This window comes from Scyliorhinus torazame, chromosome 4, assembly GCF_047496885.1.
Source record: "Scyliorhinus torazame isolate Kashiwa2021f chromosome 4, sScyTor2.1, whole genome shotgun sequence".
In the NCBI taxonomy this organism is placed as follows: Eukaryota; Metazoa; Chordata; class Chondrichthyes; order Carcharhiniformes; family Scyliorhinidae; genus Scyliorhinus; species Scyliorhinus torazame.
This window is the reverse complement of record NC_092710.1, coordinates 203616719-203644229: the sequence shown is the minus strand read 5'-3', so window position 1 is coordinate 203644229 and position 27511 is coordinate 203616719. Positions and strand designations below refer to the sequence as shown.

The 27511-nt window shown below is 51.0% G+C and overlaps 1 protein-coding gene across 1 annotated transcript in view; it reads right to left on the bottom strand.

The window, feature by feature from the left end:
- Positions 1-27511, bottom strand: part of LOC140411465 (uncharacterized) — a 58823-nt gene that overhangs the window by 15841 nt on the left and 15471 nt on the right. Inside the window, exons 3-4 of the mRNA XM_072500562.1 lie at positions 15533-15850; positions 9906-10012 (exon numbers count right to left, since the gene is read on the bottom strand). Coding sequence (XP_072356663.1) covers positions 9906-10012; positions 15533-15850 — 425 coding nt within the window. The remainder of the gene's footprint in view (positions 1-9905; positions 10013-15532; positions 15851-27511) is intronic.

Below are 27511 nucleotides of genomic sequence, written 5' to 3'. Positions count from 1 at the left end.
CAACAGGTCGACTCCATAGTGGAGGTGTGTGGTAGTATGCATTAGGGGTCATGTGGGACTGTGAAGCCGTGATGTCATTGGCTGACAGATCCCGGGTCCTGGTTGGCTGTTGACCTCTAGCTCCGCCCTGAAGGCAGAGTATAAGAACCAGGAGTTCCCCCCCCCGCAGGCCAGTCTGTTACTGAACTGCGGGGAACCACGTCACGCTTAATAAAGCCTCATCGACTTCATCTCTATTCGTCTCTCGTGAGTCTTTGTGCGCTACAATTTATTAAGCGTGCTTAAAGGACTATGGAGCTCAGGATCATCCCGGATTGCCTGAGGATCAGCCCCCACGCAGCGAACTCAGCAGCAGTTTTCAAACACTGGCAGACTTGTCTCGAGGCCTACCTCAGAACGGCCCCCGGCCGGGTCACAGAAGACCAGAAACTACAGGTCCGGCAATCGAGGGTAAGCCCGGAAATTTTCCCTCTCATCGAAGACGCAGAGGATTTCCAGACGGCGTTCACAGCACTAAAGAGCATCTATGTTCGCCCAGTGAACCAGATCTACGCACGCTACCAACTCGCAATGAGACGGCAAAGTCCCGGAGAATCACTGGATGAATTCTACGCCGCGCTGCTAATTTTGGGACGGGCCTGCAGCTGCCCGCCGGTAAACGCGATTGAACATATGGACATGTTGATGCGCAATGCTTTTGTGGCAGGTATGAACTCTCCCCAAATCCGCCAAAGACTTTTGGAAAAAGAGTCGCTGGGACTCTCAGAGGCACGGGCCCTTGCAGCCTCCCTGGATGTAGCCGCGCGAAACGCCCGCGCGTACGTCCCTGACCGCGCGGCAGCCCCTTGGGCTCCGTGGACCCCCGTCGCGATAAACCCCACCCCACAGGCTTGCGCGGTTCAGACGCCCAGTCGTCCCGGGGGAGCCCGCTGCTATTTCTGCGGCCAGGCGAAACACCCCCGGCAGCGCTGCCCGGCCCGCGCAGCGACTTGCAAGAGCTGCGGGAAAAAGGGCCATTTCACGACTGTGTGCCGGTCCCGGGAGGTCGCCGTTGTCCCAGGAGAAGAAGCAGTCCTGCGCGTTTCAAACGCTCCCCAACCCCCCCAGCGCCCCATGTGCGACCCGCAGGCGCCGCCATTTTGGGTCCCGGCCACCACGAGGGGAGGAGGGGCGCCGCCATCTTGGGACCCCCCAGCCCTGTGCGACGCATGGGGGCGGCCATTTTGTCCACCCCCACCGCCATCTTGTGACCCCCCAGCCATGTGCGATGCATGGGGGCGGCCATTTTGTTCACCCCCGCCGCCATCTTGGACGGCAACAACGGACCCCAGTGTCGACGGCTCCACGGGGTTCTAGGAAGACGCTCAAGCACTACGATCACGCCTGGCCTCAATGTCGCTGGACCAAGCACGGCCCCGGACGCTCCAGACGACGACAACAACGGTGCTGATAAACGGGCACGAGACACCATGCCTGCTCGACTCCGGGAGCACAGAAAGCTTCATCCACCCCGACACGGTAAGACGCTGTTTTTTGACCATCCGTCCCAGTGCGCAAAAGATTTCCCTAGCCGCAGGATCCCACTCCGTACAGATTAAAGGCTTCTGCATAGTAACCCTAACGGTGCAAGGGAGGGAGTTTAAAAACTACAGGCTCTACGTCCTTCCCCAACTCTGCGCGCCCACATTACTGGGATTAGACTTCCAGTGCAATCTGCAGAGCCTAACCTTCCAATTCGGCGGCCCAATACCCCCACTCGCTATCTGCGGCCTCGCAACCCTCAAGGTTGAGCCCCCATCCTTGTTTGCAAACCTCACCCCGGATTGCAAACACGTCGCCACTAGGAGCAGACGGTACAGCGCCCAGGACTGGACATTCATTCGGTCCGAAGTCCAGCGGCTACTGAAGGAAGGCATAATCCAGGCCAGCAATAGTCCCTGGAGAGCACAGGTGGTAGTAGTAAAGACAGGGGAGAAGCAAAGGATGGTCATAGACTATAGCCAGACCATCAACAGGTACACACAACTAGATGCGTACCCTCTCCCCCGCATATCCGACATGGTCAATCGGATTGCCCAATATAAGGTCTTCTCCACCGTGGACCTCAAGTCCGCCTACCATCAGCTCCCCATCCGCCCTAGTGACCGCAAGTACACAGCCTTCGAGGCAGACGGGCGATTATACCACTTCCTAAGGGTCCCATTTGGCGTCACAAACGGGGTCTCGGTCTTCCAACGAGAGATGGACTGAATGGTTGATCAACACGGGTTGCAGGCCACGTTCCCGTTTCTCGACAACGTAACCATCTGTGGCCACGATCAGCAGGACCACAACGCCAACCTCCAAAAATTCCTCCACACTGCTAAAGCCTTGAACCTCACATACAACGAGGACAAGTGCGTTTTCAGCACAAACCGGCTAGCCATCTTGGGATATGTAGTGTGCAATGGGATAATAGGCCCCGACCCCGAACGCATGCGCCCCCTCATGGAATTTCCCCTCCCTCACTGCTCAAAAGCCCTAAAACGCTGCCTGGGGTTCTTTTCATATTACGCCCAGTGGGTCCCCCAGTACGCAGACAAGGCCCGCCCCCTGATACAGACCACGACCTTCCCTCTGTCGACAGAGGCTTGCCAGGCCTTCAGCCGCATCAAAGCGGATATCGCAAAGGCCACGATGCGCGCCATCGACGAGTCCCTCCCCTTCCAGGTCGAGAGCGACGCCTCCGACGTAGCTCTAGCGGCCACCCTTAACCAAGCGGGCAGGCCCGTGGCCTTTTTCTCCCGAACCCTCCACGCCTCAGAAATCCGCCACTCCTCAGTGGAAAAGGAAGCCCAAGCCATAGTGGAAGCTGTGCGACATTGGAGGCATTACCTGGCCGGCAGGAGATTCACTCTCCTCACTGACCAACGGTCGGTAGCCTTCATGTTCGATAATGCACTGCGGGGCAAAATCAAAAACGACAAGATCTTAAGGTGGAGGGTCGAGCTTTCCACCTTCAACTACGAGATTTTGTATCGTCCCGGAAAGCTGAACGAGCCGTCCGATGCCCTATCCCGCAGCACATGTGCCAACGCACAAATTAACCGCCTCCAAACCCTCCACGAGGACCTCTGCCACCCGGAGGTCACTCGGTTTTACCACTTCATCAAGTCCCGCAACCTCCCATACTCTTTAGAGGAGGTCCGTACAGTCACAAGGGACTGCCACATCTGCGCAGAGTGCAAACCGCATTTTTTCAGGCCGGATAGAGCGCACCTGATTAAGGCTTCCCGTCCCTTTGAACGCCTTAGTCTAGATTTCAAAGGGCCCCTCCCCTCCACCGACCGCAACACATACTTCCCGAATGTGGTGGACGAGTACTCCCGTTTCCCCTTCGCCATCCCCTGCCCTGACATGACAGCGGCCACAGTCGTTAAAGCCCTCAACACCATATTCACACTGTTCGGTTGCCCCGCATACGTCCACAGCGACAGGGGGTCCTCCTTCATGAGTGACGAGCTGCGCCAGTTCCTGCTCAGCAACGGTATAGCCTCGAGCAGGACGACCAGCTACAACCCCCGGGGGAACGGGCAAGTAGAGAGGGAGAACGGCACGGTCTGGAAGACCGTTCTACTGGCCCTACGGTCCAGGGACCTCCCAGTTTCACGGTGGCAGGAGTTCCTCCCGGACGCTCTCCACTCCATCCGGTCGCTACTGTGTACTAGCACTAACCAAACGCCTCATGAGCGCCTCCTTGTCTTCCCCAGGAAGTCCTCCTCTGGAACGTCGCTGCCGACCTGGCTGGCGGCCCCAGGACCCATCTTGCTCCGAAAACATGTGCGGGCGCACAAGTCGGACCCGTTGGTCGAGAGGGTTCACCTCCTCCAAGCTTACGTGGAGTACCCCGACGGCCGACAGGACATGGTCTCCCTGCGAGATCTGGCGCCCGCCGGCAACACGCACACCCCCCCGACACCAATCACCCCCCTCCCTGCAGCCGGCGCACCCCGCCACCGCCCCCTTCCCGGGAGGATCGGTCCTCCTCCCAGGTCCGACCAGAAGTGAAGTGAAGCTGACGCAGAAACCGTAAGGCTCCCGGAGACGACAACACGGGAACAAGCACCACCACCGGGGCCGAGGCGATCGACAAGGACGACCAGACCGCCCGACCGACTCGTGGCATGGATGTAATACTACAATGTTGTGGACTTTAACGAGAACTTTTTTCTTTTCCCCCTTACGACTACAGTAAATAGTGCAAAACAAAAAAAAACCCTGTACATACTGTGATGACATGCAAAAGCTTTCCTCCCAGGACCAGCCTTGTAACCCCTACCACCATGCGAAGCACCACCCCGCCGGGTTCATTTTTAACAAGGGGTGAATGTGGTAGTATGCATTAGGGGTCATGTGGGACTGTGAAGCCGTGATGTCATTGGCTGACAGATCCCGGGTCCTGGTTGGCTGTTGACCTCTAGCTCTGCCCTGAAGGCGGAGTATAAGAACCAGGAGTTCTCCCCCGCAGGCCAGTCTGTTACTGAACTGCGGGGAATCAAGTCACGCTTAATAAAGCCTCATCGACTTCATCTCTATTCGTCTCTCGTGAGTCTTTGTGCGCTACAAGGTGGACCGGTGATATTCCGAGACCCCGAACGTAGAGCTTCTGGTGTGGAGGAAAAAGATACAAATGGACTTTGACCTGCTGTCCACTAGGAAAACAGTGCATCAACTCCGCGAGTCACAGTTGAACCCTGTACGAACATGGAGACAAGGTTAGATACCTGCTCACCAGCTGGGAAAGCAGGCAGCCATAAGGGAAACCGCACAAATTAGGGACAACAACGGCAGGCTGGTAGCTGAACTGGAAAAGGTAGATAAAGCATTCAAGGCCTTCTACCAGGGAATGTACACCTCCAAGCCCCCCGAAGGGGAGGCGAGGATGAAGAAGTTCCTCGATGAACTGGACATGTAGTCGTGGGGAGGGTTGGAAATGGGTGCTGAAAGCTCTAGTAGAACTTGAAAAAGTCATGGAGAGCATTAACTCCATGCGGTTGGGGAAGAAGCCCGAACTAGATGGAATTCTCCACAAGATTTAGGACAGCATCGGCCCCGCACCTTTGGGACAAGTTCACAGACTCGCTCGCAAGTGGCACTCTATCTCCAATCCAAGCACAAGTCTCAATCTCGCTGATATCCAAGAAAGGCAAAAATCCAACCAAATGCGGGTCCTACACTCCATCTCGTTGTCAATGTAGGCATGAAAATAATAGCCAAGATCCTGCCTTCGCGACTGGAGAACTACGTGCCAGAGGTGGTCGCAGAGGAGCAGGTGGGCTTTGTTAAAGGTAGACAGCTAACATCGAACATCAGAACTGGCTGAACGTGATATTGACCCCCATCCAGAAAGAGAACATTTGAGGCGATCATCTCTCTGGACCCAGAGTCGAGTGGAGGTTCCTCATGGAAGTACTGGTGCTGTAGGTCCTGTGTTCGATCGGGTCTTTGTCTTTCACGGTATCAGCGAGATTGAGGCTTGTGCTAGCATTGCAGGTAGAGCGCCCCTTGCTAGCGAGTCTGTGAACCTGTTTGGGCTTGGAGTGGAGTTCACCGCCTGGGTGGAACTCCTGTACAACGCTCCCATGGCGAGCGTGTGGATTAACACGACTAGCTCTAAATAATTCCAGCTGCACAGGAGCACAGGGCAGATATCTTTTTTTCAGATTTAGAGTCCCTAATTCATTTTTTCCAATTAAGGGGCAATTTAGCGTGGCCAATCCACCTACCCTGCACATCTTTAGGTTGTGGGGGTGAAACCCACGCAAACACAGGGAGAATGTGCAAACTCCACATAGACAGTGACCCTGGGTCGGGTTCGAACCTGGGACCTCGGCGCCGTGAGGCAGCAGATGCCCAATGTCCCCGCTTCTATTCATCCTGGGAATCAAGCCACTGATGATTGGAAGGGGATCCAGAGAGGAGCAGAGAGCACAGAGTCTCACTCTATGCAGATGACCTGCTCCTCTACGTCTTAGACCCCTTAAGCAGCATGGATGGGATCATGAGGTTCCTGAAAGTGTTTGGAGCCTTCTCGGGCTACAAACCCAACCTGAGCAAAAATGAAATCTTCCCGGTGAACCAGCAAGGGGGAGGGGCAGAGTTGGAGGGACTGCTGTTCAAACAAGCCCAAAACAAATTCCGCTACCTGGGGATCCAAATTGCCCACGAATGGGCACGGATCCACAAATGGAACTTGACAAGCCTGGTGGAGGAAGTAAAGAAGGACCTGCGGAGGTGGGACACACTCCCACTCTCCCTCGCAGGGAGGGTGCAGACAATCAAAATGAACATGCTGCCCAGGTTTCTCTTCCTTTTCAGATCCACACCTATCTACATCACCAAGGCTTTTTTTTATCACAGTAGACAAAATGATCTTGCCGTTTGTGTGTGTATATGTGAAGGGGCCCAGCAGGGCTCCCATCCCCACCAGCCAATCCCAGTGATAATGGCCTCATTCCGGGCATTGAACCAACTAAGGCAACATTTCAGCCTGACCGATATGTCCACCATGGCCCCCATCTGTAACGATCACAGGTTCTCACCCGGCACAATGGAAGCCACCTTTAAAAGGTGAAGACATTGGGGGACATTGATAATGACTTTCACATGGAGGACAGAGTAGCGACGCTAGAAGAACTGATGGAGAGTTTTCAACTGCCCAAAGGGAATGAGCTACGATACATACAGATCAGAAACTTCCGCCGTAGGGAAATGCCGACAGATGCCTGGACACTCACTGGTAGAGGAGCTGTTGGACGCAGGCAAAGTTAGTGGAGGGGAACTGCGGGGACCTCTATGGGCGACTGTTGGAGGAGGAGGCACTCTCCCCGCCGAGACAAGAGAAAAATGGGAGGAAGAACTGGGGATAGAAATAGGCTGGGGTATCGGGGGCAAAGCACAGAATAGGGCAAAATCCACCTCCACATACGCTGATGTGGATGGGTTCTCTGGTAAGGGGGGTGGTTCTTTGAGATGGGCCTAATGCACTGGCCTAATGCAGCTAAAGGGGGTGCACAGAATGCACCTAACCAGAACCCGAATGAGCAAGTTCTTCCTGAAGGTGGAGGACAAATGTGAATGGTGCCAGGGAAGCCCAGTCAACCACACCCAAATGTTCTGGATATGTCTTCCCTGAGGCAATGTCCAAGGTTGTGGGGTGAAGGTGGAGTCAAGCACAAAAGTGGCAGTCTTTGGGGTATCAGACCAGCCTGAACTCTTGATGGGGAAGGGGGCCAACACCGTAGCTTTTGCCTCCCTAATCGCCCGCTGGAGAATCCTGCTCGGCTGGCGATCAGCAGCACCACCCAATGCTGCAGACTGGCTGACCAACCTGTTGGAAGTTCTTCAATTGGAGAAAATCAAATTCACCATCTGGAGCTCAGAAGAGGGCTTCCATGTCTTCACCAACTTGTTCCAGGACCTGCTTTTGACTAACAGCCGATAGAGCATGAGGTAAGTGGATCTGCAGATGGGCCACAAAACACAAAGGAGGAAGTGGGGAGGAAAGGGAATAGGGAGGGGAGGGAGCAATAGGGCAGAAACCAACAAGACAGACAGCAGAAGGTTGAAAACATAGCCACAAAGGAAGGACCCAGAAACAGGGTCAAAAGATTCCAGGGAAGTACAAAGGTATACACACACTGACCACACCCTATACCAGATGGGTACCACCCCCTGAAACTTGCAAATATGTTCGGCAGATTAGGATTGGACTATTGTTATGTTGTATATCTGTTAACGTATGATCATGCTCTTCACAGTGTACCCCATACACACTGATGCAAAACAGTGAAAAGCCACTAAAAACATTTCTGAAAAAAATAAAAGCTCTAATTAAGGAGTTGTAAAAGGTGAGATAATGATTGATTTTAACCATTTACTTGTTTACAAAGAGATGGCTATAAAATATTGTTTTGAATGATGGAGATTCCCTGGGGTGTAGACAATGGGGGTGATTCTTTGCAAATGGCGCCTGTAGCAGAGAATCTCTTTTCGGAGAAAAAACGGGATCAGCGGCAGGCAACAATCTGTTTCTGATTCCTTGGTCCCGCGCTAGCAGGAGGATGCAAATAGGTCATTTGAACACATCTGTATCCTATTAACAGGCTGGACATGGGATTCTCCACACCTCCATGATGCTCTGGCCCTCTCCCCTGGGATTCACCAAGTATTTGCCAGCGCCCCCTGAAGTAGTAGACATCGCAGTGGGCCCGGGTATTTAAGGTAGGTGCCCCAAAAGTCCATTGGAGGGCTCCCCCCCCCCCCACAAAGCAAATTCTACCAAACACCTCCATACCAGAGAACCCACCATCTCAAAGAACCCCCCATACCAGAGAACCCCCCATACCAGAGAAACCCCCATCTCAAAGAACCACCCCCCTTACCAGAGAACCCATCCACATCAGTGAACCCTTCCATATCAGAGAAACCAGCCATATCAGGGGACTCCCCATAACAGAGGACTCACCCATATCAGAGGACCCTCCCATATCACCACCCAAAGAGAGGTGAGCCTGTGGAATTCATTACCACAGGAAGTAGTTGACGCTAAAACATTGAATATATTCAAGAGGCAGCTGGATATAGCACGTGGGAAGAATGGGATCAAAGGTCATGGGGAGAAAGCAGGATTAGGCTATTGAGATGGATGATCAGCCATGATCATGATAAATGGCAGAGCAGCCTCGAAGGGCCAAAAAGCCTCCTCCTGCTCCTATCTTCGACGTGTGTATCTATGTACGTAGAGGAGCCCCAATATCATAGGACCCCCATATCAGGGAAACACCCCCATACCAGAGACCCCCCTATTAGGGAACCCTACTATCGCAGAGAACCCTGCCATATCAGAGGATCCCCTGCTCTTTCGGAGGACTCCCCCAATATCAGAGGAGCCCCCAATATCTGCAGGCCCCCATATCTGAGGAACCCCCATATCAGGGGACACCCCGCCATATCAGAGGACCTGTCCCATATCAGAGGACTCCCTAGTACCAGAGGACTCCATATCAGATACCCCCACATCAGTCACCCTTGCCTGGAAGCTAAAGAACAGTCCAGGCAGAAACTGTGAAAAATCACGGCTTTTTCACATACCTGTCTCTTACACTTCCTGCCGCAGACCAATGTCTAGAAAGCAGCAGCTGTTAGAAAGTCACAATGCAGGGCAGCATGGTGATGCAGTGGTTAGCACTGCTGCCTCACGGAACCGAGGTCCCAGGTTCGATCCCAGTTATGGGTCACTGTCCATGTGGAGTTTGCACATTCTCCCCGTGCTTACGTGCGTCTCACCCCCACAACCCAAAGACGTGCAGGGTAGGTGGGTTGGCGACGCTAAATTGCCCTTAATTGGAAAAAATGAATTGGGCACTCTAAATTTATTTTTAAAAAGAAAGGCACAACGCTTTATACCATCTCAGATCCTTTGATCTGTGAGGGTTCTACTCACTTTAAAAGAGAAATAGCTTTTAGTAGGCTGCAATTTACAGGGTACTAGCTTCCAGACAACCAGATGTCTGGATTATTCATTTTCATTTCCTTTCACGCTCGAATGCATCTCAAGTACCCTGCTTTGAACATAGCCTCAATGTTTAGAAACATCTAGCTATGCTTGACAGCTCCTGACCCCATCAAAAGCAGTGAAGTATTTCTGCTGAGAAAATTAACTCCTAGATGTTTATAAACATTGCAGTTATGATCATATTTTCTCAATTAACTGTCTTTGAAACATTTTAGATCTTTAATGCAAGGCCTCAAATCAAAATTTCTATTGTATACCTCTGAAAGGCAAGATTCACCAACAGTAGCAGATAGCTTGAGTTTGGAAAGAACAATTTTTGATCTTATAATGTTTGTCATTACATACATACCAGCTCCTTGAATTCTTTTGTTTTATTTTTAAATAAGGTAGAGGAAGAATTTTTTAGATCATCCGTAAATATCAGAGTAAGAATTCTGAGTGCATGGTTCTGTTTTTCTGCAAAAAAAAAAAAAAATTCTATTATTTCAAATATATAGAATGTGTCAATAAAAGTAAAATACTGCAGATGCTGGAAATCCCAGCAGACTAGTAGCACCGTTATTCAAGCAAAGAGGGAGAGAGAAATCAGAAAACAACAGGTCGGTTATTCAACATCATTCATTAGGCAAATGCTGGAATCTATTGTTACCGAAGTCTCAACATTGCATTTAGAAAATCATACTATGATCAGTCAATATGGTTTTATGAGAGGGAAAGGACTGCTAGTCCTTGGACCTGTCAATCAAACTGTGAATTTATAGTTCCCGACTGTGTAATGAAAGATTATGGAAGTAGTCCAGCAATAATAATGATAGCACTTAAGGTTATCGTTGAAAAAATGGGGCAGCACGGTGGCACAGTGGTTAGCACTGCTGCCTCATGGTGCTGAGGACCCAGTTCGATCCTGGCCCCCTATCCATGTGGAGTTTGCACATCCTCCCCGTGTCTGCGTGGATCTCTTCTCACCCCCACAACCCAAAGATGTGCAGGGTAGATAGATTGGCCATGCTAAATTGCCCCTTAATTGTAAAAAAAAATGAATTGAGCACTTTAAATTTAAAAAACAAATTGCTGAAACAAAGAGACATGCTGTCAAGACCATAAGACCATAAGACATAGGAACAGAATTAGGCCACTCGGCCCATCGAGTCTGCTCTGCCATTCAATCATGGCTGATATTTTCTCATCCCCATTCCCCTGCCTTCTCCCCATAATCCTTGATCCCCTTATTAATCAAGAACGTATCTATCTCTGTCTTAAAGACCTCCACAGCCTTCTGTGGTAAAGAGTTCCACAGATTCACCACCCTCTGGCTGAAGAAATTCCTCCTCATCTCAGCTTTGAAGGGTCGTCCCTTTAGTCTGAGATGGTGTCCTCCGGTTCTAGTTTTTCCTACAAGTGGAAACATCCTCTCCACGTCCACTCTATCCAGGCCTCGCAGTATTCTGTAAGATTCAATAAGATCCCCCCTCATCCTTCTAAACTCCAACGAGTACAGACCCAGAGTCCTCAACCGTTCCTCATACGACAAGTTCTTCATTCGAGGGATCATTCTTGTGCACCTCCTCTGGACCCTTTCCAAGGCCAGCACATCCTTCCTCAGATACGGGGCCCAAAACTGCTCATAGTACTCCAAATGGGGCCTGACCAGAACCTTACACAGCCTCAGAAGTACATACCTGGTCTTGTATTCTCGCCCTCTTGACATGAATGCGAACATTGCATTTGCCTTCTTAACTGCCGACTGAACCTGCACAGTAACCTTAAGACAATCGTGAACAAGGATTCCTAAGTCCCTTGGTGCTTCTGATTTCCTAAGCTTTTCCCCATTTAGAAAATAGTCTATGCCTAAAATCCTCCTTCCAAAGTGCATAACATCACACTTTTCCACATTGTATTTCATTTGTCACTTCATTGCCCACTCCCCTAGCTTGTCCAAATCCTTCTGCAGCCCTCTTGCTTCCTCAATACTACCTGTCCCTCTACAGATCTTTGTATCATCTGCAAACTTAGCAACAGTGCCTTCAGTTCCTTCTTCCAGATCATTTATGTATATTGTGAAAAGTTGTGTCCCAGCACAGACCCCTGAGGCACACCACTAGTCACTGGCTGCCATTCTGAAAAAGACCCCTTTATCCCCACTCTCTGCCTTCTGCCAGTCAGCCAATCCTTTATCCATGCCAGGATCTTACCCTTAACACCATGAGCTTTTAACTTATTTAACAGTCTCCTATGCGGCACCTTGTCAAAGGCCTTCTGGAAATCTAAATAAATCACGTCCACTGGTTCTCCTTTATCTAACTTTCTTGTTACCTCCTCAAAGAACTCTAACTGATTTCTCAGACACGACCTCCCTTTGTCAAAGCCGTGCTGACTCAGTCCTATTTTACCATGCACTTCCAAGTACTTTGCGATCTCATCTTTAATAACAGACTCTAAAATCTTAGCAATGACCGAAGTCAGGCTAACCGGCCGAAAATTTCCCATCTTCTGCCTCCCTCCCTTCTCACACAATGGTGTTACGTTAGCCAATTTACAGTCCTCTGGGACCCTTCCTGTCTCCGGTGACCCCTGTAAGATCATCACCAATGCCTCCACAATTTCCTCAGCTATCTCTTTTAGAACACTGGCGTGTAGTCCATCCAGTCCAGGTAACTTAGCTACGTTCAGACCTTTCAGTTTCCCCAGAACCTTCTCCTTAGTAATGGTCACTGTACTCACCTCTGCCCCCTGGTTCTCCTGGAGCTCTGGCATCCCACTGTGTGTCTTCCGCCGTGAAGACTGATGCAAAGTAACTATTCAGTTCGTCTGCCATTTCTTTGTTTCCTATTATTACTTCTCCAGCCACATTTTCCAGTGGTCCAATGTGTATTTTTGCCTCTCTCTTATCTTTTATATATTGAAAAAACTCTTCCTATCTTCCTTTAAATTATTAGCTAGCTTGCACTCATACTTCATCTTCTCCCCCCTTATTGCTTTTTTACTTGTCCTCTGCTTGCTTTTAAAGGCTTCCCAATCCTCTAGCTTCCCACTAATTCTCTCCACTTTGTATGCCTTTTCTTTAGCTTTTATGCTGTCCTTGACTTCCCTTGTCAGCCATGGATGCCTTGTCCTCCCCTCAGCATGTTTCCTCCTCCTGGGGATGAATTTCTGTTGTGCCCCCCGAATAACCCCCAAAAAACCCTGCCATTGCTGTTCCACTGTCTTCCCTGCTAAGCTCCTTTTCCAATCAACTTTGGTCAGCTCCTCCCTCGTGTCTTTGTATTTACCCTTATTTAATTGTAATACCGTTACATCTGATTGCAGCTTCTCCCTCTCAAACCACAGGGTAAATTCTATCATATTGTGGTCACTGTTCCCTAAGGGTTCCTTCACCTTAAGTTCCCTAATCAAGCCTGCCTCATTACACATCACCAAATCCATAATTGCCTGTTCCCTAGTGGGCTCTGTCACAAGCTGCTTGAAAAAAAAACATCTCTTAGAAATTCCACAAATTCCTTTTCTTGGGATCCACTACCAACCTGATTTTCCCAGTCCACCTGCATATTAAAGTCTCCCATGATTATTGTAATATTGCCTTTTTTACATGCCTTTTCTATCTCCTGATTTATTTTCTGCCCCACATCCTGACTACTGCTAGGGGGCCTGTACACAACTCCCATCAGAGTCTTTTTACCTTTGCGATTCCTCAACTCTACCCCCAGAGATTCTATGCCTTCTGATCCTATATCGCTCCTTGCTATCGATTTAACTTCATTCCTTACTCACAATGCAACCCCGCCCCCTTTGTCCTTCTGCCTGTCCTTTTGATGGGACATACATCCTTGGATATTTTCATCCCAGCCCTGATCCCCTTGCAGCCATGTCTCTGTGAAGCCCACAATATTGCACCAGCCAATTTCAATGTGCGCAACAAGCTCATTTACCTGGTTCCGTATACTGCGCGAATTTAGGTGCAACACCCTCAATCCTGCATTGGCCACCTCCCTTTTCACACTCTCCTCAGTCACTGTACCCTGTACTGTGGCCCTTTTAGATTTTTGACTATCGCTTCTCTGCCTTACACTTTCCCCCTTACTGCTTTTTGTTTCTGGCCCCGTTTTACTTCCCTCTAACTTCCTGCATCGGTTCCCATCCCCCTGCCACATTAGTTTGAACCCTCCCCAACAGCACTGTCAAAGTTTTATGTCTTGTCTTCATTAGGACAGATGCAAGAGTACCAAATGTAAAAGGGGACAACAACTAATATTGCATGACAAAAAGGGGGCTGTTTCGTTAGCAAGTGACACTGATTGGTAAGATGTTGCCATGGAGAATGCACCAGGAAAGAGATATCCCTCAAGCTTCGGTTTAATTTCAAAAAAAGGCAAGTTGACTCTGATTGGTCTAGTTGTTACCGTGGGAGTTGCAGAGCGGACCAGCTTGGGGATAACTATTCCCTGGTGCATTCTTCATGGCAATGCCTCACCAATTAATAATAATCTTCATTGTCACAAGTAGGCTTACATTAACACTGCAATGAAGTTACTGTGAAAAGCCCCTCGTCACCAGATTCCAGCGCCTTTTCGGGTACACTGAGGGAGAATTCAGATGGTCCAAATTACCTAACAGTCTTTCGGGACTTGTGGGAGGAAACCGGAGCACCCGGAGGAAACCCACGCAGACACAGGGAGAACATGTAGACTCCACACAGACAGTGACCCAAGCCAGAATCGAACCTGGGACCCTGGAGCTGTGAAACAACAGTGCTACTCACTTTGCTACCGTGCTGCCCCAATTAGAATCTACTTGCCAAACAATCACCCTCTTTTTCTCACACACTTTGAAATTTGGTATTCTTGCATCTGCCCTGAGAAAGCAAGACAAAATTCTACAAAGCATTTCTCTTTTTATCAGCAATACTTAGGGTGATGTCAATAAACCTCTATTGAAACTGCAGGCATAGATTAGTTTCAGCTCACACAGATGGGTGGGCTGCACTTATTTGAAAATTTAAAGGGCAGCCATTTAAATTACGTTTTTTTCCCTTTAAAAATTTTTTTTCCCTCAATTAGGAGGCAATTTAGCTTGGCCAATCCACCTGCCCTACACATCTTGAGGGTGTGGGTGAGACCCATGCAGACACAGGGAGAATGTGCAAACTCCACAGTCAGTGCCCCAGGGGAGGGATGGAACCCGGGTGCTCGGCGCCGTGAGGCAAGCAGTGCTTACCAATGTGCCACTGTGCCCCCTTCAAAACTGACATGATAACTTTTTGTTTCAGTGAGAAAGCAGAAAGCAGAGGATGGCTGGCCTCTATAAACATTTAAATTACTTGATAGCTTCACAGTTCTTCAGACCTTATTCACACTTGACAAGCATTTATGTCTATTCTAAAAAAAATGTAACTTATACACTTTGCTGTAATGTCCTTGCTCCAATGAAAATGGGATTATCTTGATCTCAACAATGAGTTCCAGTGGACCTTCTGGATTCAGATTTTCCCCATGTCCCTACTGAGAAAATATGATTTGTCGGATGGCAAATGGGGATGGCATTTCCAGATCTGGGTTCCCAACAGCATTAGGGATAAGCCATTAAGTCTCGATGACCCCATGAGAATCTAGGCTTAAATGTTTAGGGGCTGGTTTAGCACACTGGGCTAAATTGCTGGCTTTTAAAGCAGACCAAGACAAACCAGCAGCACGGTTCAATTCCGGTACCAGCCTCCCCGAACAGGCGCTGGAATGTGGCAACTAGGGGCTTTTCACAGTAACTTGATTGAAGCCTACTTGTGACAATAAGCGATTTTCATTTCATTTCTCAAATGTCAGTTTTCAATCATTCTCTTGAAAATGCTCTATGAATTTAGATTTTTTACACTGCTCAGAAGTATCACTGTTATTTCTTTAAAATAATTCAAGCTAGTCAGCTCACATCTACAAGTATACTTGCATGTCAAGAAAGAATAAACATTGTTCCGTATACCTCTATTACCTTGTATGGTCAATTTTATTGTTGACACAGTTGTGGGTGTTGTTGGCACTGTGGTAGGCGTTGTTGACACTGTGGTAGGCGTTATTGTAGGTGTTGTATTTCGTGGTGTAGTTGTGGGTACAGTACTTTGTGTGGGGGTTGTTGACACAGTTGGGAGGTCACAGTATGGCCCTTCTGTTGGCTCATTCCTGATACAGTCACAGCTTCGGTCGTCTGTTATATTCACACTGCAAGACTGGTGTTTACTACAAAATGTTGAATTCCAAATAAATCCACCGTCACACCTGCACTGAGTTTCATTGTTCACATGTTGACAAACTAGGAGAACAAATGAAAAGGTCATTACAACATTGGCAGTATTCCCCAAGGGAGAAATTAATTTACGGAGTGCTGCTTCAGGTGTGCTGCACAGTGTACATTCATTTCTCAGCAGCAGGGCAACACTCTCATGGGTTTCGGAGGGAAGCGTCACCAAGGTACCAGCCTGGCATTGCCAAGACACCTGGGTGGTACCAATTGTACCAGGGTGTGACCCTGGCAAGGGGCCAACCACCCGGGGGCCTCTGATCCCCTGGGAGACCCACCCAAGTGCCGTTCCATCTGGTCCCCATTTGTGGGGACCAGTACTAAACAGCCTTGCCTAAGATCTCCGAGGCAAATGGGTTAGATCCTAATGACTCGGGTAGATCAGGCGAGACTAGCTACTCAGTCTAATATGAAAATTTGCCAAATACTGAACCCGCCCTCAGTGGGGAGGATCCAGATTACAATGCCTTGTGAGATCCGGTTCGATCTCGCGAGGCATTGCAAGCCAGGTAAATCCTGGAGAGGCCTCTCCCTGCATTTACCTGCCGTGTCACACCCCTGTCCCGGTGGGACTCAGCCGGTAGATCATGCCTTCAATCTAGCCATGAAACCAAGAACAAAGGACAGTACAGCACAGGAACAGGGCCTTCAGCCCTCCAAGCCTACACCAATGAAGATGCCTGTCTAAACTAAAACATTCTGCACTCCCAGGGTCCGTATTTCTCTATTCCCATTCCATTCAAGTCTTTGTCAAGATGCCTCCTAAACGCCGCTATCATACCTGCTTCTACCACCTCCCCTGGCAGGGCGTTCCAGGCATTCAATACCTTCTGTGTAAAAAACTTGGCTCACACTTCTGGTGGTGGCCATGGAGTAAGTGGCCGCATATTTGGTAGCTCCCGCTCATGGTGATCTTTTTGTGGCCCTTGCCCCAGTTTGTAGCAGGAATTTTGGAGGAAAAAGGTGTCGGAGTGAGAGCAGAAGAGAGTGACCTCTTGTTTATGGAGCGGTGGACCAGAAGTGCCCGGAAAAAAGCGAACCAGTTGGCTGTGGCAGGATGGGCAGGGTCCGGCCCTGCCGGTTCAGTGGTCGATGGAGCAGTTGGTGAGCTTCTTGAAGAGAGGTTCACCCAGCAGCGGAAGGAAAGTTTGGAGGACCTGGCCCGGGTGGTGGACTCGATCAAGGCGGTGGTTGACCGCATTGAGATGAGACTGGCAGCCCAGGGACAGGCGATCCTGAGGTTGGAGGAGCTGGCGGGGGAGCATGAAGAACAGACCACCTCAATGGCAGCGGAAATGGGACTGATGCAAGACCAACAGAAGCGACTACTGGAGAAAGTGGAGGACCTGGAGAAATGATCTTGTCGGCAGAACATCTGGATCGTGGACCTGCTTGGGGATCGTGCATTTGACCGGCTGTTATAAGTGGATCGAGCCCACAGAGAGCACTGATGCGTAAGCCCCAGTGGGGTGAGCCGCCGAGGGCGATGGTGGTATGGTTGCATCGGTTCCTGGATAAGGAACATTTCATGAGGTGGACCAGGTAGACGAGGCATTGCAACTGGGAAGGTGGCGAGATCCATGTGTACTAGGACCTGGGGGCAGAGCTGGCAAAGAGGAGGGCGAGCTTTAATAAGGTCAAGTCAGCCAATAAGGGCGTAAAGTTCGGACTACTGTACCCAGCTCACCTATGGGTGACCTATGGGGGCCGGGAGTTGTAGTTTGGCTCGGCGGAGGAGGCAGTGGACTTTATGAAAGAGAATGGACTGGCATGAGAAAGAGGACTTTGAACTTTGAAACAGGAGAAGTGGTGAATGTACTGTATTGCGAAAAACGTTGTTTTTGGTGTTTGTTTTTCTTTTTTCTGTTTTTGGCTTTAGGCTGGTTTACAGTTCTTTATTAAGGGATGAGTGGTGGATCTCTGTGTTTGGACATAGGGAGGGATTGTTTGTTTGCTTTTATTGCTTGCCTTTGTTTTGATTGTTTGCAATAAGAGTGGGGGGGAGAGGAATCAGTGGGGGGTAGGGTGCTTTGCACCATGGGCAGGGGCTGTCAGTCGAGCTTGACGGGCTAGTTCACGGAAGCAGTGGGGGGTGAGCTGAAGATCTGTGGGGGGGGGGGGTGGAGGGATCGGGGGAGATAATACTATTGATGAGGAGGGGACTTTCAAAGTGGAGGGTGGATGACGGTAGTTGCCTGAGAGCGGGAGGGGAGGTGCGGGACATGGGCCGAAGACTGGCCTAGGAGAGGGTATGGCTCATCTGCAGGAGAGGGGGGCAGGATCCCCCCCTACCAGACTGGTCACGAGGAACGTTCGGGGACTGAATGAGCCAGTCAAAAGGGCCCGTGTGTTCGCGCACTTGAGGCAACCGAGGGCAGATGTGGCCATGCTGCAGGAGACACATTTGAGGGTAGGGAACCAGATTAGGTGAAGGAAGGGGTGGGTTGGGCAAGTGCTCCATTCAGGGTTAGACTTCAAAATGAGGGGGGTGACGATATTGGTTAATTAGTGGGTGGCGTTCGAGGTGGGGAATAGAGAGGCCGACCCGTGGGGTAGATATGTTATGGTCAATGGGAAACTGGAGGGAATGGCCGTGGTGTTGGTGAATACATATGCTCTGAACTGTGATAGCGTGGAATTTATGAGATGGGTACTGGGGAAAATTCCGGACCTCGATTCACATCGACAGACTATGGGGGTTGATTTCATCACGGTCCTTGATTGAAGGCTGGGCCGTTCGAGTTCTAGATCTGGGAAGGTATCAGCTATGGCTAAGGAGCTCTGGGGGTCATGGAGCACATGGGGGGGGGGTCGATCCGTGGAGATTCGGGAGGTTGAGGAATAAGGCGTTTTCGTTCTACTCCCATGTGCATAAGGTATATTCCCGGATAGACTTTTTTGTGATGGACAAAACGCTGCCGGCAGAGGTGGTAGATGCTTAATTTTCAGCAATAGTGGTGTCAGACCCCACCGTCTGGGTGGACTTGCAAGTTAGTAAAGGAAAGGCCCAGCGCCCGTGATGGAGGTTGGATGTGGGGTTGTTAGCAAAGGTGGAGGTGCATGAGCGGGTGAGGGAGGCCATTCGGGGATACATTAAGAGTAATGATACAGGAGAGGTGTCGGTGGGGGTGGTCTGGGAGGCATTGTAGGCTGTTATCAGGGGGGAATTCATCTCAATTCGGGCGCATAAGGAGAAGGCTGAGCGGGCGGAGTTAGATAGACTGGTGGGCAAAATTCTACAGATGGACAGGAGGTATACGGAGACTCCGGATGATGGACTTTTGAAAGAGCGTCAGAGATTGCAGCTGGAATTTGGGCTCCTGTCCACAGGTAAGGAGGTGGGACAGCTGAGGAGAGTAAGGTTTATGAATGTGGGGAAAAAGCTAGTAGGATGCTGGCGCATTAGCTGAGGAAACAGGAGGCGGCAAGAGAGCTAGGGAAAGTGAGGGACACAGGAGGGAAGGTGGTTCTGGACTCGGCGGGGGTGAATGATGTGTTTTGGGAGTTTTACAGTAAATTGTATAAATCGGAACCCCCAGCCGGGGAGGAGGGGATGGAACTATTTTTGGGGGGCTGAAGTTCCCGAGGATAGATGAGGAGTTGGTGGAGAACCTGGGTGCCCCAATTGGGCTCGGGGAGGTTATAGGGGGGTTGGGGGCGATGCAATCGGGCAAAGCCCTGGAAGTGGACGGATACCCGGTGGAGTTCTATAAGAAGTTTTCCAGGCTGTTGGGGCTGCTTTTGGTAAAGGCTTTCAATGAGTCAAAGGAGTTGGGAGTGCTCTCCCCGATGTTACCGCGGCATCGATTTCCCTTATCTTGAAACGGGATAAAGATCCGGAAAGCTGTGGGTCGTATAGGCCAATCTCCCTGCTAAATGTGGATGCAAAATTGCTGGCAAAGATCTTGGCCACACCGATAGAGGACTGCGTTCCGGGGGTTATTGGGGAGGACCAGACGGGATTTGTTAAGGGGCGACATCTGGGGCGAAATTCTCCCCCAATGGCGCAATGTCCGCCGACTGGCGCCCAAATCGGCGCCAATCAGACGGGCATCGCGCCGCCCCAAAGGTGTGGAATGCTCCGCATCTTTGGGGGCCCAGCCCCAACATTGAGGGGCTAGGCCGACGCCGGAGGGATTTCCGCCCCGCCAGCTGGCGGAAATGGCGTTTGTTGCCCCGCCAGCTGGCGCGGAAATGCGGCGCATGCGCGGGAGCGCCAGCGGCCGCTGACAGTTTCCCGCGCATGCGCAGTGGGGAGAGTCATTTCCACCTCCGCCATGGTTGAGGCGGAAGGGAAAGAGTGGCCCCACGGCACAGGCCCGCCCGCGGATCGGTGGGCCCCAATCGCGGGCCAGGCCACCGTGGGGGCACCCCCGGGGTCAGATCGCCCCACACCCCACCAGGACCCTGGAGCCCGCCCACGCCGCCTTGTCCCACCGGTAAATACCAGGTTTAATTTACGCCGGCGGGACAGGCAATTTCTCGGCAGGACTTCGGCCCATCCGGGCCGGAGAAATGAGCGGGGGGTCCCGCCAACTGGCGCGGCCCGATTCCCGCCCCCGCCCAATCTCCGGTACCGGAGACTCCGGCGGGGGGGGTCGGAGAATGACGCCCCTGGCGTCCAACATTAGGCGGCTCCTTAACATAATAATGATGCCTGCGGAGGGGCGCGAGGTCAAGATTGTGGTGGCCTTGGATGCAGAAAAGGCCTTTGATCGGGTGAAGTGGAAATATCCGTAGGAGGTCCTGGAAGGTTTGGGTTCGGGCAGGGATTTGTGGATTGGGTCCGGTTGCTCTATCAGGCACTGGTTGCAAATGTAAGGACGAATCGGGTGCGATCGGAATATTTTAGCCTTTGTAGGGGTGCGAGACAGGGATGTCCACTCTCCCCACTGCTGTTTGCCCTGGCCATAGAGCCGTTGGGAATGGCGCTGCGAACGTCGAACATTTGGCAGGGGATAGTGAGAGGGGGGGTGGACTACAGGGTCTCGCTCTATGCGGACGATTTGCTCCTTTATATAACAGACCCATTGGGGTGATTGCAGGAATTATGGGGATACTGGAGGAATTTGGCTGGTTCTCAGGTTATAAATTGAATATGGGCAAGAGCGAGGGGCTTTTGCGATCTAGGCAAGGGGGCAGGAGAGGAGACTGAGGGAGATGCCATTCAAGGTGGTGGGCGGGAGTTTTAGGTACCTGGGTATTCAAGAGGCACGAGACTGGGGTCAGCTTCACAAATTAAATTTGGGCAGGGTGATTGAGCAGATGAAAGGGACTTCTGAAGGTGGGACGTGCTCCCGCTGTCATTAGCGGGGAGGGTACAGACTGTGAAAATGACAGTCCTCCCGTGAATGCTGTTCGTTTTTAAGTGCCTCCCAACTTTCATCCCTGAAGTGTTTTTTAGGAAGATGATTGCGGCGATCTCGGGTTTGATTTGGGCCGGGAGAGTCCCGTGTGTGAAGAAGGTCACACTTGAGCGGGTGCGCAGGGAGGGGGGACTGGCCTTTCCGAACTTTATCAACTATTACTGGGTGGCTAACATATCGATGGTTGGGAAGTGGGTAGTGGAGGAGGGGTCAGTGTGGGAGCGGGGAGAGGCAACATTTTGTAAGGGCACGAGTCTGAAGGCTCGGCTAACGGCACCTCTGCCATTCTCGCCAGCTCGGCACTCCACAAGCCCAGTGGTAGTGGCAGCCCTGAGCGTGTGGGGGCAGTGGAAGCAACACATGGGACTGGAGGGGGCGTCGGTGTGGTCACCGATCTGTGACAAACACCGGTTCGCTCCGGGGGCTTTCGGAGGTTTGCAGCGGACAGGTATCGAGAGATTCGGAGATCTTTTTATTGAGGAGGGTTTCCGATGTATGGAGGAGCTAGAGGAGGAGTTCGAGTTGCCAGGTGGGAATGGGTTCCGGTACTTGCAAGTGCGGGATTTTGTTCGGAGGCAGGTCCTGGGCTTCCCACGTCTCCCACTAAGGGGGCTACAGGACAAGGTGATATCAAAAACAGGGGTTGGGGAGGGGAAGGTCTCAGAAATATATAAGGAACTGATCGAGTGGGAAGGAGTTTGAATAGGGGAGGTGAAGAAGAAGTGGGAGAAAGAGTTGGGAGGGCAGTTGGAAGTCGGGTTATAGGAGGAGGCCCTGAGGAAAGTCAAGCATCCTCGTTGTGTGCCAGGCTTAGCCTGATCCAATTCAAGGTAGTCCAGAGGGCTTATATGACTGTGGACGGATGAGCAGGTTTTTTGAGGAGGTGGAGGGCAGATGTGGGCGGTGGGGGGGGGGGGGGGGGGGGGGGGGGGGCAAGGGGGGTTCCTGCGAATCATGTGCGTATGTTCTGGGCATGTCCGAGGCTGAGGGGATTTTGACAGGGATTTGCGTATGTCATGTCATAGGTCCTGGAAGGGAGGGTGACTCAGCGTCCTGAGGTGGCAATATTTGGAGTATCGGAAGATCCAGGAGCCCAGGTTGGGGGGGAGAGAGAGGCCGACGATTTGGCCTTTGAGTTCCTGGTGGCCCGGAGACGGATTCTGCTGGGATGGAGGGACTCGGAGCCTCCAAAGTCGGGGTTTGGTCAGTGACATGGCGGGGTTTCTCTGGCTGGAGAAAATCAAAGTCGCCTTAAAGGGTTCGTTACAGGGGTTCGCTCAGATGTGGCAGCCGTCCATCAACTTCTTCGAGGAAAATTAGTCCGTTAGCAGGAGGGTGGGGGGGAGGAGGCATGGAAGTGACTAATAAGGGTAGGAAAACCAATTAAGGGTGACCCGTGAGATGGAATAGTTACATGGACCATGATAATTCGGGTTTATGCTTGGGGGGGAGATAGTTATGTTATTGTGGGTTTGTTGTGTTTGTTGGATCTCTTTGTTTCAATGTGTTAAAATTATAAATGCCTTAACAAAATATTTTCTGAAAAAAAACTTGCCTAGCACATCTCTACTAAACTTTTCCCCTCGCACCTTAACCTATGTCCCCGAGTAATTGACTTTTCCATCCTGGGAAAAAGCTTCTGACTATCCATTCTGTCCATGACACTCATAATTTTGTAAACCCCTATCAGGTCACCCCTCAATCTTCGTAGTTCTAGTGAAAACAATCCTGGTTTATCCAACTTCTCCTCATAGCGAATAACCTCCAGACCAAGCAACAGCCTGGTAAACCTCTTCTGTACCCTTTCCAAAGCCTCCACATCCTTCTAGTAATGTGGCCACCAGAATTGTACACAATATTCCAAGTGTGGCCGCACAACTTGCCAATTTTTATACTCAATGCCCCGGCCAATGAAGACAAGTATGCCGTATGCCTTCTTGACTACATTACCCACCTGTGTTGCCACATTCAATGATCTGTGGACCTGTCCACCCAGATCTCTCTGCCTGTCAATAATCCTAAGGGTTCTGCTATTAACTGTATAATTCCCACTTGTATTAGACCTTCCAAAATGCATTACCTCAAATTTGTCCAGATTAAATTCCATCTGCTATTTCTCCACCCAAGTCGCCAACTGGTCTCTATCATGCTGAATCCTCTGATAATCTTCATCACTATCCGCAACTTCACCAACCTTTGTGTCATCCACAAGCTTACTAATCAGACCAGATACATTTTCCTCCAAATCATTTATATATACTAAGAAAAACAAAGGTCTCAGTAGTGATCCCTGTGGAACACCACTAGTCACAGCCCTCCAATCAGAAAAGCACCCTTTCACTGCTACCCTCTGTCTTCTTTAACCTAGCCAGTTCTGTATCCATCTTGCTAGCTCACCTCTGATCCCATGTGACTTCACCCTTTGTACCAGTCTGCCATGAGGGACCTTGTCAGACGGCATGGTATCGGCAGCATGGTAGCACAGTGGTTCGCACTATTGCTTCAGAGCGCCAGAGACCCAGGTTCGATTCCCGACTTGGGTCAATGTCTGTGTGGAGTCTGCATGTTCTCCCCGTGTCTCCGTGGGTTTCCTCCAGGTGCTCAGGTTTCCTCCCACAAGTCCCGAAAGACGTGCTTGTTAGGTGAATTGGACATTCTGAATTCTCCTTCAATGTACCAGAACAGGTGCCGTAATGTGGCGACTAGGGGATTTTCACAGTAACTTCATTGCAGTGTTAATGTAAGCCTACATGTGACACTAATAAAGGTTATTATTATTGTCAAAGGCTTTACTGAAGTTCATGTAAACAACATTCACTGCCCTTTCTTCATCAATCATTTTTGTCACTTCCTCAAAAAACTCGATCAAGTTAGTGAGACACGACCTCCCCTTCACAAAGCCATGCTGCCCATCACTAATAAGTCCATTTAAAAAATTAAAAATTTAGAGTAACCAATTATTTTTCTTTTGCAATTAAGGGGCAATTTAGCGTGGCCAATCCACCTAACCTGCACGTTTTTGGGATGTGGGGGCGAAACTCACACAGACACAGGGAGAATGTGCAAACTCCACACGGACAGTGACCCAGGGCGGGAATCAAACCTGGGCCCTCATTGCCGTAGTCCCAATGCTAACCACTGTGCCACGTGCCACTCCTTATTTGTTTCTAGGTGTGAGTAAACCCTGTCCCTAAAAATCCTCTCCAATAATTTCCCGACCACTGATGTAAGGTTCACCGGCCTATAATTTCCTGGATGTTCTCTGCTACCCTCCTTAAACAAAGGAACAACATTGGCTATTCTCCAGTCCATTGGGACCTCACTAATCAATGATTTCTGTCAAGGCCTCAGCAATTTCCTCCCTTGCCTCCCTCAGTGTTCCGGGATAGATCCCATCAGGCCCTGGGAACATATCTACCTTAATGCTTTTTAAGGCAGCCAACACCTCCTCATTTTTGTACCTCCATGACCCAGAATATCTACACACCCTTCCCTAGACTCATCATTCACCAAGTCCCTCTTTTTGGTTAATCGTGGTGCGAAGCACTCATTTAGCACCTCGTCCATTTCCTCTGGCTCCAAGCATAGATTCGGTCCTATGTCCCCGAGTGGCCACCCCTTTTCCTGGCTACCCTATTACTGATTAGTGCATGGAAAAGTACATTGGAAATGGAAAAACAAAAAAAATAACAGCTTCATTAAAGTTGTAAGTGTAATTTCCACTTAACTAAAGGGGACAGAATTAGTAATTTTTAAAATGTATTCATGGGATGCAGGCATTATTTCCCATCTCTAATTGCCTTTGAAAAAATGGTGGTGAGCTGCCTTCTCAAACTGCGGAAATCCATGTGGTTTAGGTACACCCACAGTGTTGTTGAGGAGGAAGTTCCAGGATGTTGACCCAGAGACAATGATGGAACGGTGACATGTTTGCAAATCATGATGGTGAGTGTCTTGCAGAGAATTGCCTGATAAAAGATGTAGAGTGCGATCTACCACCGACTCCGCCAGAATCAGAGTGGGACGCGGCGGTAATGCCGGGAGCGGCCTCAAGGAGGATTCCCACCGGCCGTTATGCTTCGCGAGGTCCAACCAGATCTCTTGAGACTTTGTGATCCATTGATGGCAGGACCCAGCCTTGCACGATTAAGTGGGTTTAAGAACCCACTTAACTGTGCTGATGGCGGATCTAACTGTCTCCCGGCATCGATTGGCCTCCCAAAGGAGACCCCAGCTGGAAGCCGATTAGTACTGGTCCATTCAAACGTGGACCAATTGAAACAGCACCTGTGGGGTCTCCCAGGCCTTTGGACGCCCCTGGATGGTCAAGGACAGAGCAGGGTGGCATTCTTCCTCTCCTCCTGGCACCTTAGCACTGCCAGACTGGCACCTTAGTGCTAGAGGCAGGCACTGCCAAGGTGGCAATGACAGGGTACCCAGGTGCCAGGGCGGCACTGCCAAAGGTGAGGGCCTGAGAGGGGCATGTCCATAAAAGGAGGGATGAGGGGGGTTAGAAGTGTGTGCGGGGCGGGGGGCCGGGGGGGAGGGGGGGGGGGGGCTGAAGAGCGGGTATGACGGGGCCTCCAGAAGTTTGAAGCCGGAGTCCTCCCCCGCAGGCCATTCTACTATCGAGCTGCGGGGGAACAGACACGCTTAATAAAGCCTCATCGACGTCACTCTATTCGTCTCACGGAGTCTTTGTGCGCTACAATTTATTAAGCGTGCCTAAAAAGGACTATGGAGCTCAGGATCATTCCGGAATGCCTGAGGATCAGCCCCCACGCAGTGAATGCGGCAGCAGCCTTCAAGCACTGGCAGACTTGCTTCGAGGCCTACCTCAGAACGGCCACCGGCCGGGTCACAGAAGACCAAAAACTACAGGTCCTGCACTCGAGGGTGAGCACGGAGATTTTCTCCCTCATCGAAGACGCGGAGGATTTCCAGACGGCGTTCGCAGCACTGAAAAGTCTCTATGTCCGCCCATTTAACCAAATCTACGCTCGCTACCAGCTCGCGACGAGACGGCAAGGTCCCGGAGAATCGATGGACGAATTCTACGCCGCGCTGCTGATTTTGGGACGAGCCTGCAGCTGCCCTTCGGTGAACGCAAATGAACACACGGACATGTTATGCGCGATGCCTTTGTGGCAGGTATGAATTCCTCCCAAAGAAGAGGGAGTTTTGCGCGTCCCGAACGCCCCCCCCCCCCCCCGCGCCCCACATCTGACCCGCCGGCGCTACCAACTTGGGTCCCGACCACCGCTGTCCCCGGTGAGGGAGCTCCGCGCGGTCCTAGCGCTCCCCAGCCCCCCCAGCGCCCCATGTGCGACCCGCAGACGCCGCCATTTTGGGTCCCGGCCACCACGAGGGGAGGAAGGGCGCCGCCATCTTGGACCACCCCAGACCTGTACGATGCGTGGGGGCGGCCATTTTGTCCACCCCCGCCGCCATCTTGTGACCCCCAAGCCACGTGCGATGTATGGGGGCGGCCATTTTGTTCATCCCCGACGCCATCTTGGACGGCAACAATGGACCCCACTCCACTACTACAACCACGTCTCGCTTCAATTACGCTCGATCAAGCTCGGCCCCGGACACTCCAGACGACGACGACAACGGTGCTAATAAACGGACACGAGACACCATGCCTAGTCGACTCCGGGAGCACGGAGAGCTTTATCCACCCCGACACGGTAAGACGCTGTTCATTGACCACCTATCCCAGCGCACAAAATATTTCCCTAGCTGCAGGATCCCACTCCGTACAGATCCAAGGATTCTGCATAGTTACCCTAACGGTGCAGGGGAGGGAGTTCAAAAATTACAAACTAAACGTCCTTCCCCAACTCTGCGCCCCCACCTTACTGGGATTAGATTTCCAATGCAATCTACAGAGCCTTACGTTCAAATTCGGCGGCCCAATACCCCCACTCACTATCTGCGGCCTCGCAACCCTCAAGGTGCAACCCCCGTCCTTGTTTGCGAACCTCACCCCGGATTGCAAACCCGTCGCCACTAGGAGCAGACGGTACAGTGCCCAGGACCGGACATTCATTCGGTCCGAAGTCCAGCGGCTACTAAAGGAGGGCATAATCCAGGCCAGCAATAGTCCCTGGAGAGCGCAGGTGGTAGTAGTGAAGACAGGGGAGAAACAAAGGATGGTCATAGACTATAGCCAGACCATCAACAGGTACACACAACTAGACGCGTACCCTCTCCCCCGCATATCCGACATGGTCAATCGGATTGCCCAATATAAAGTCTTCTCCACCGTGGACCTCAAGTCCGCCTACCATCAACTCCCCAT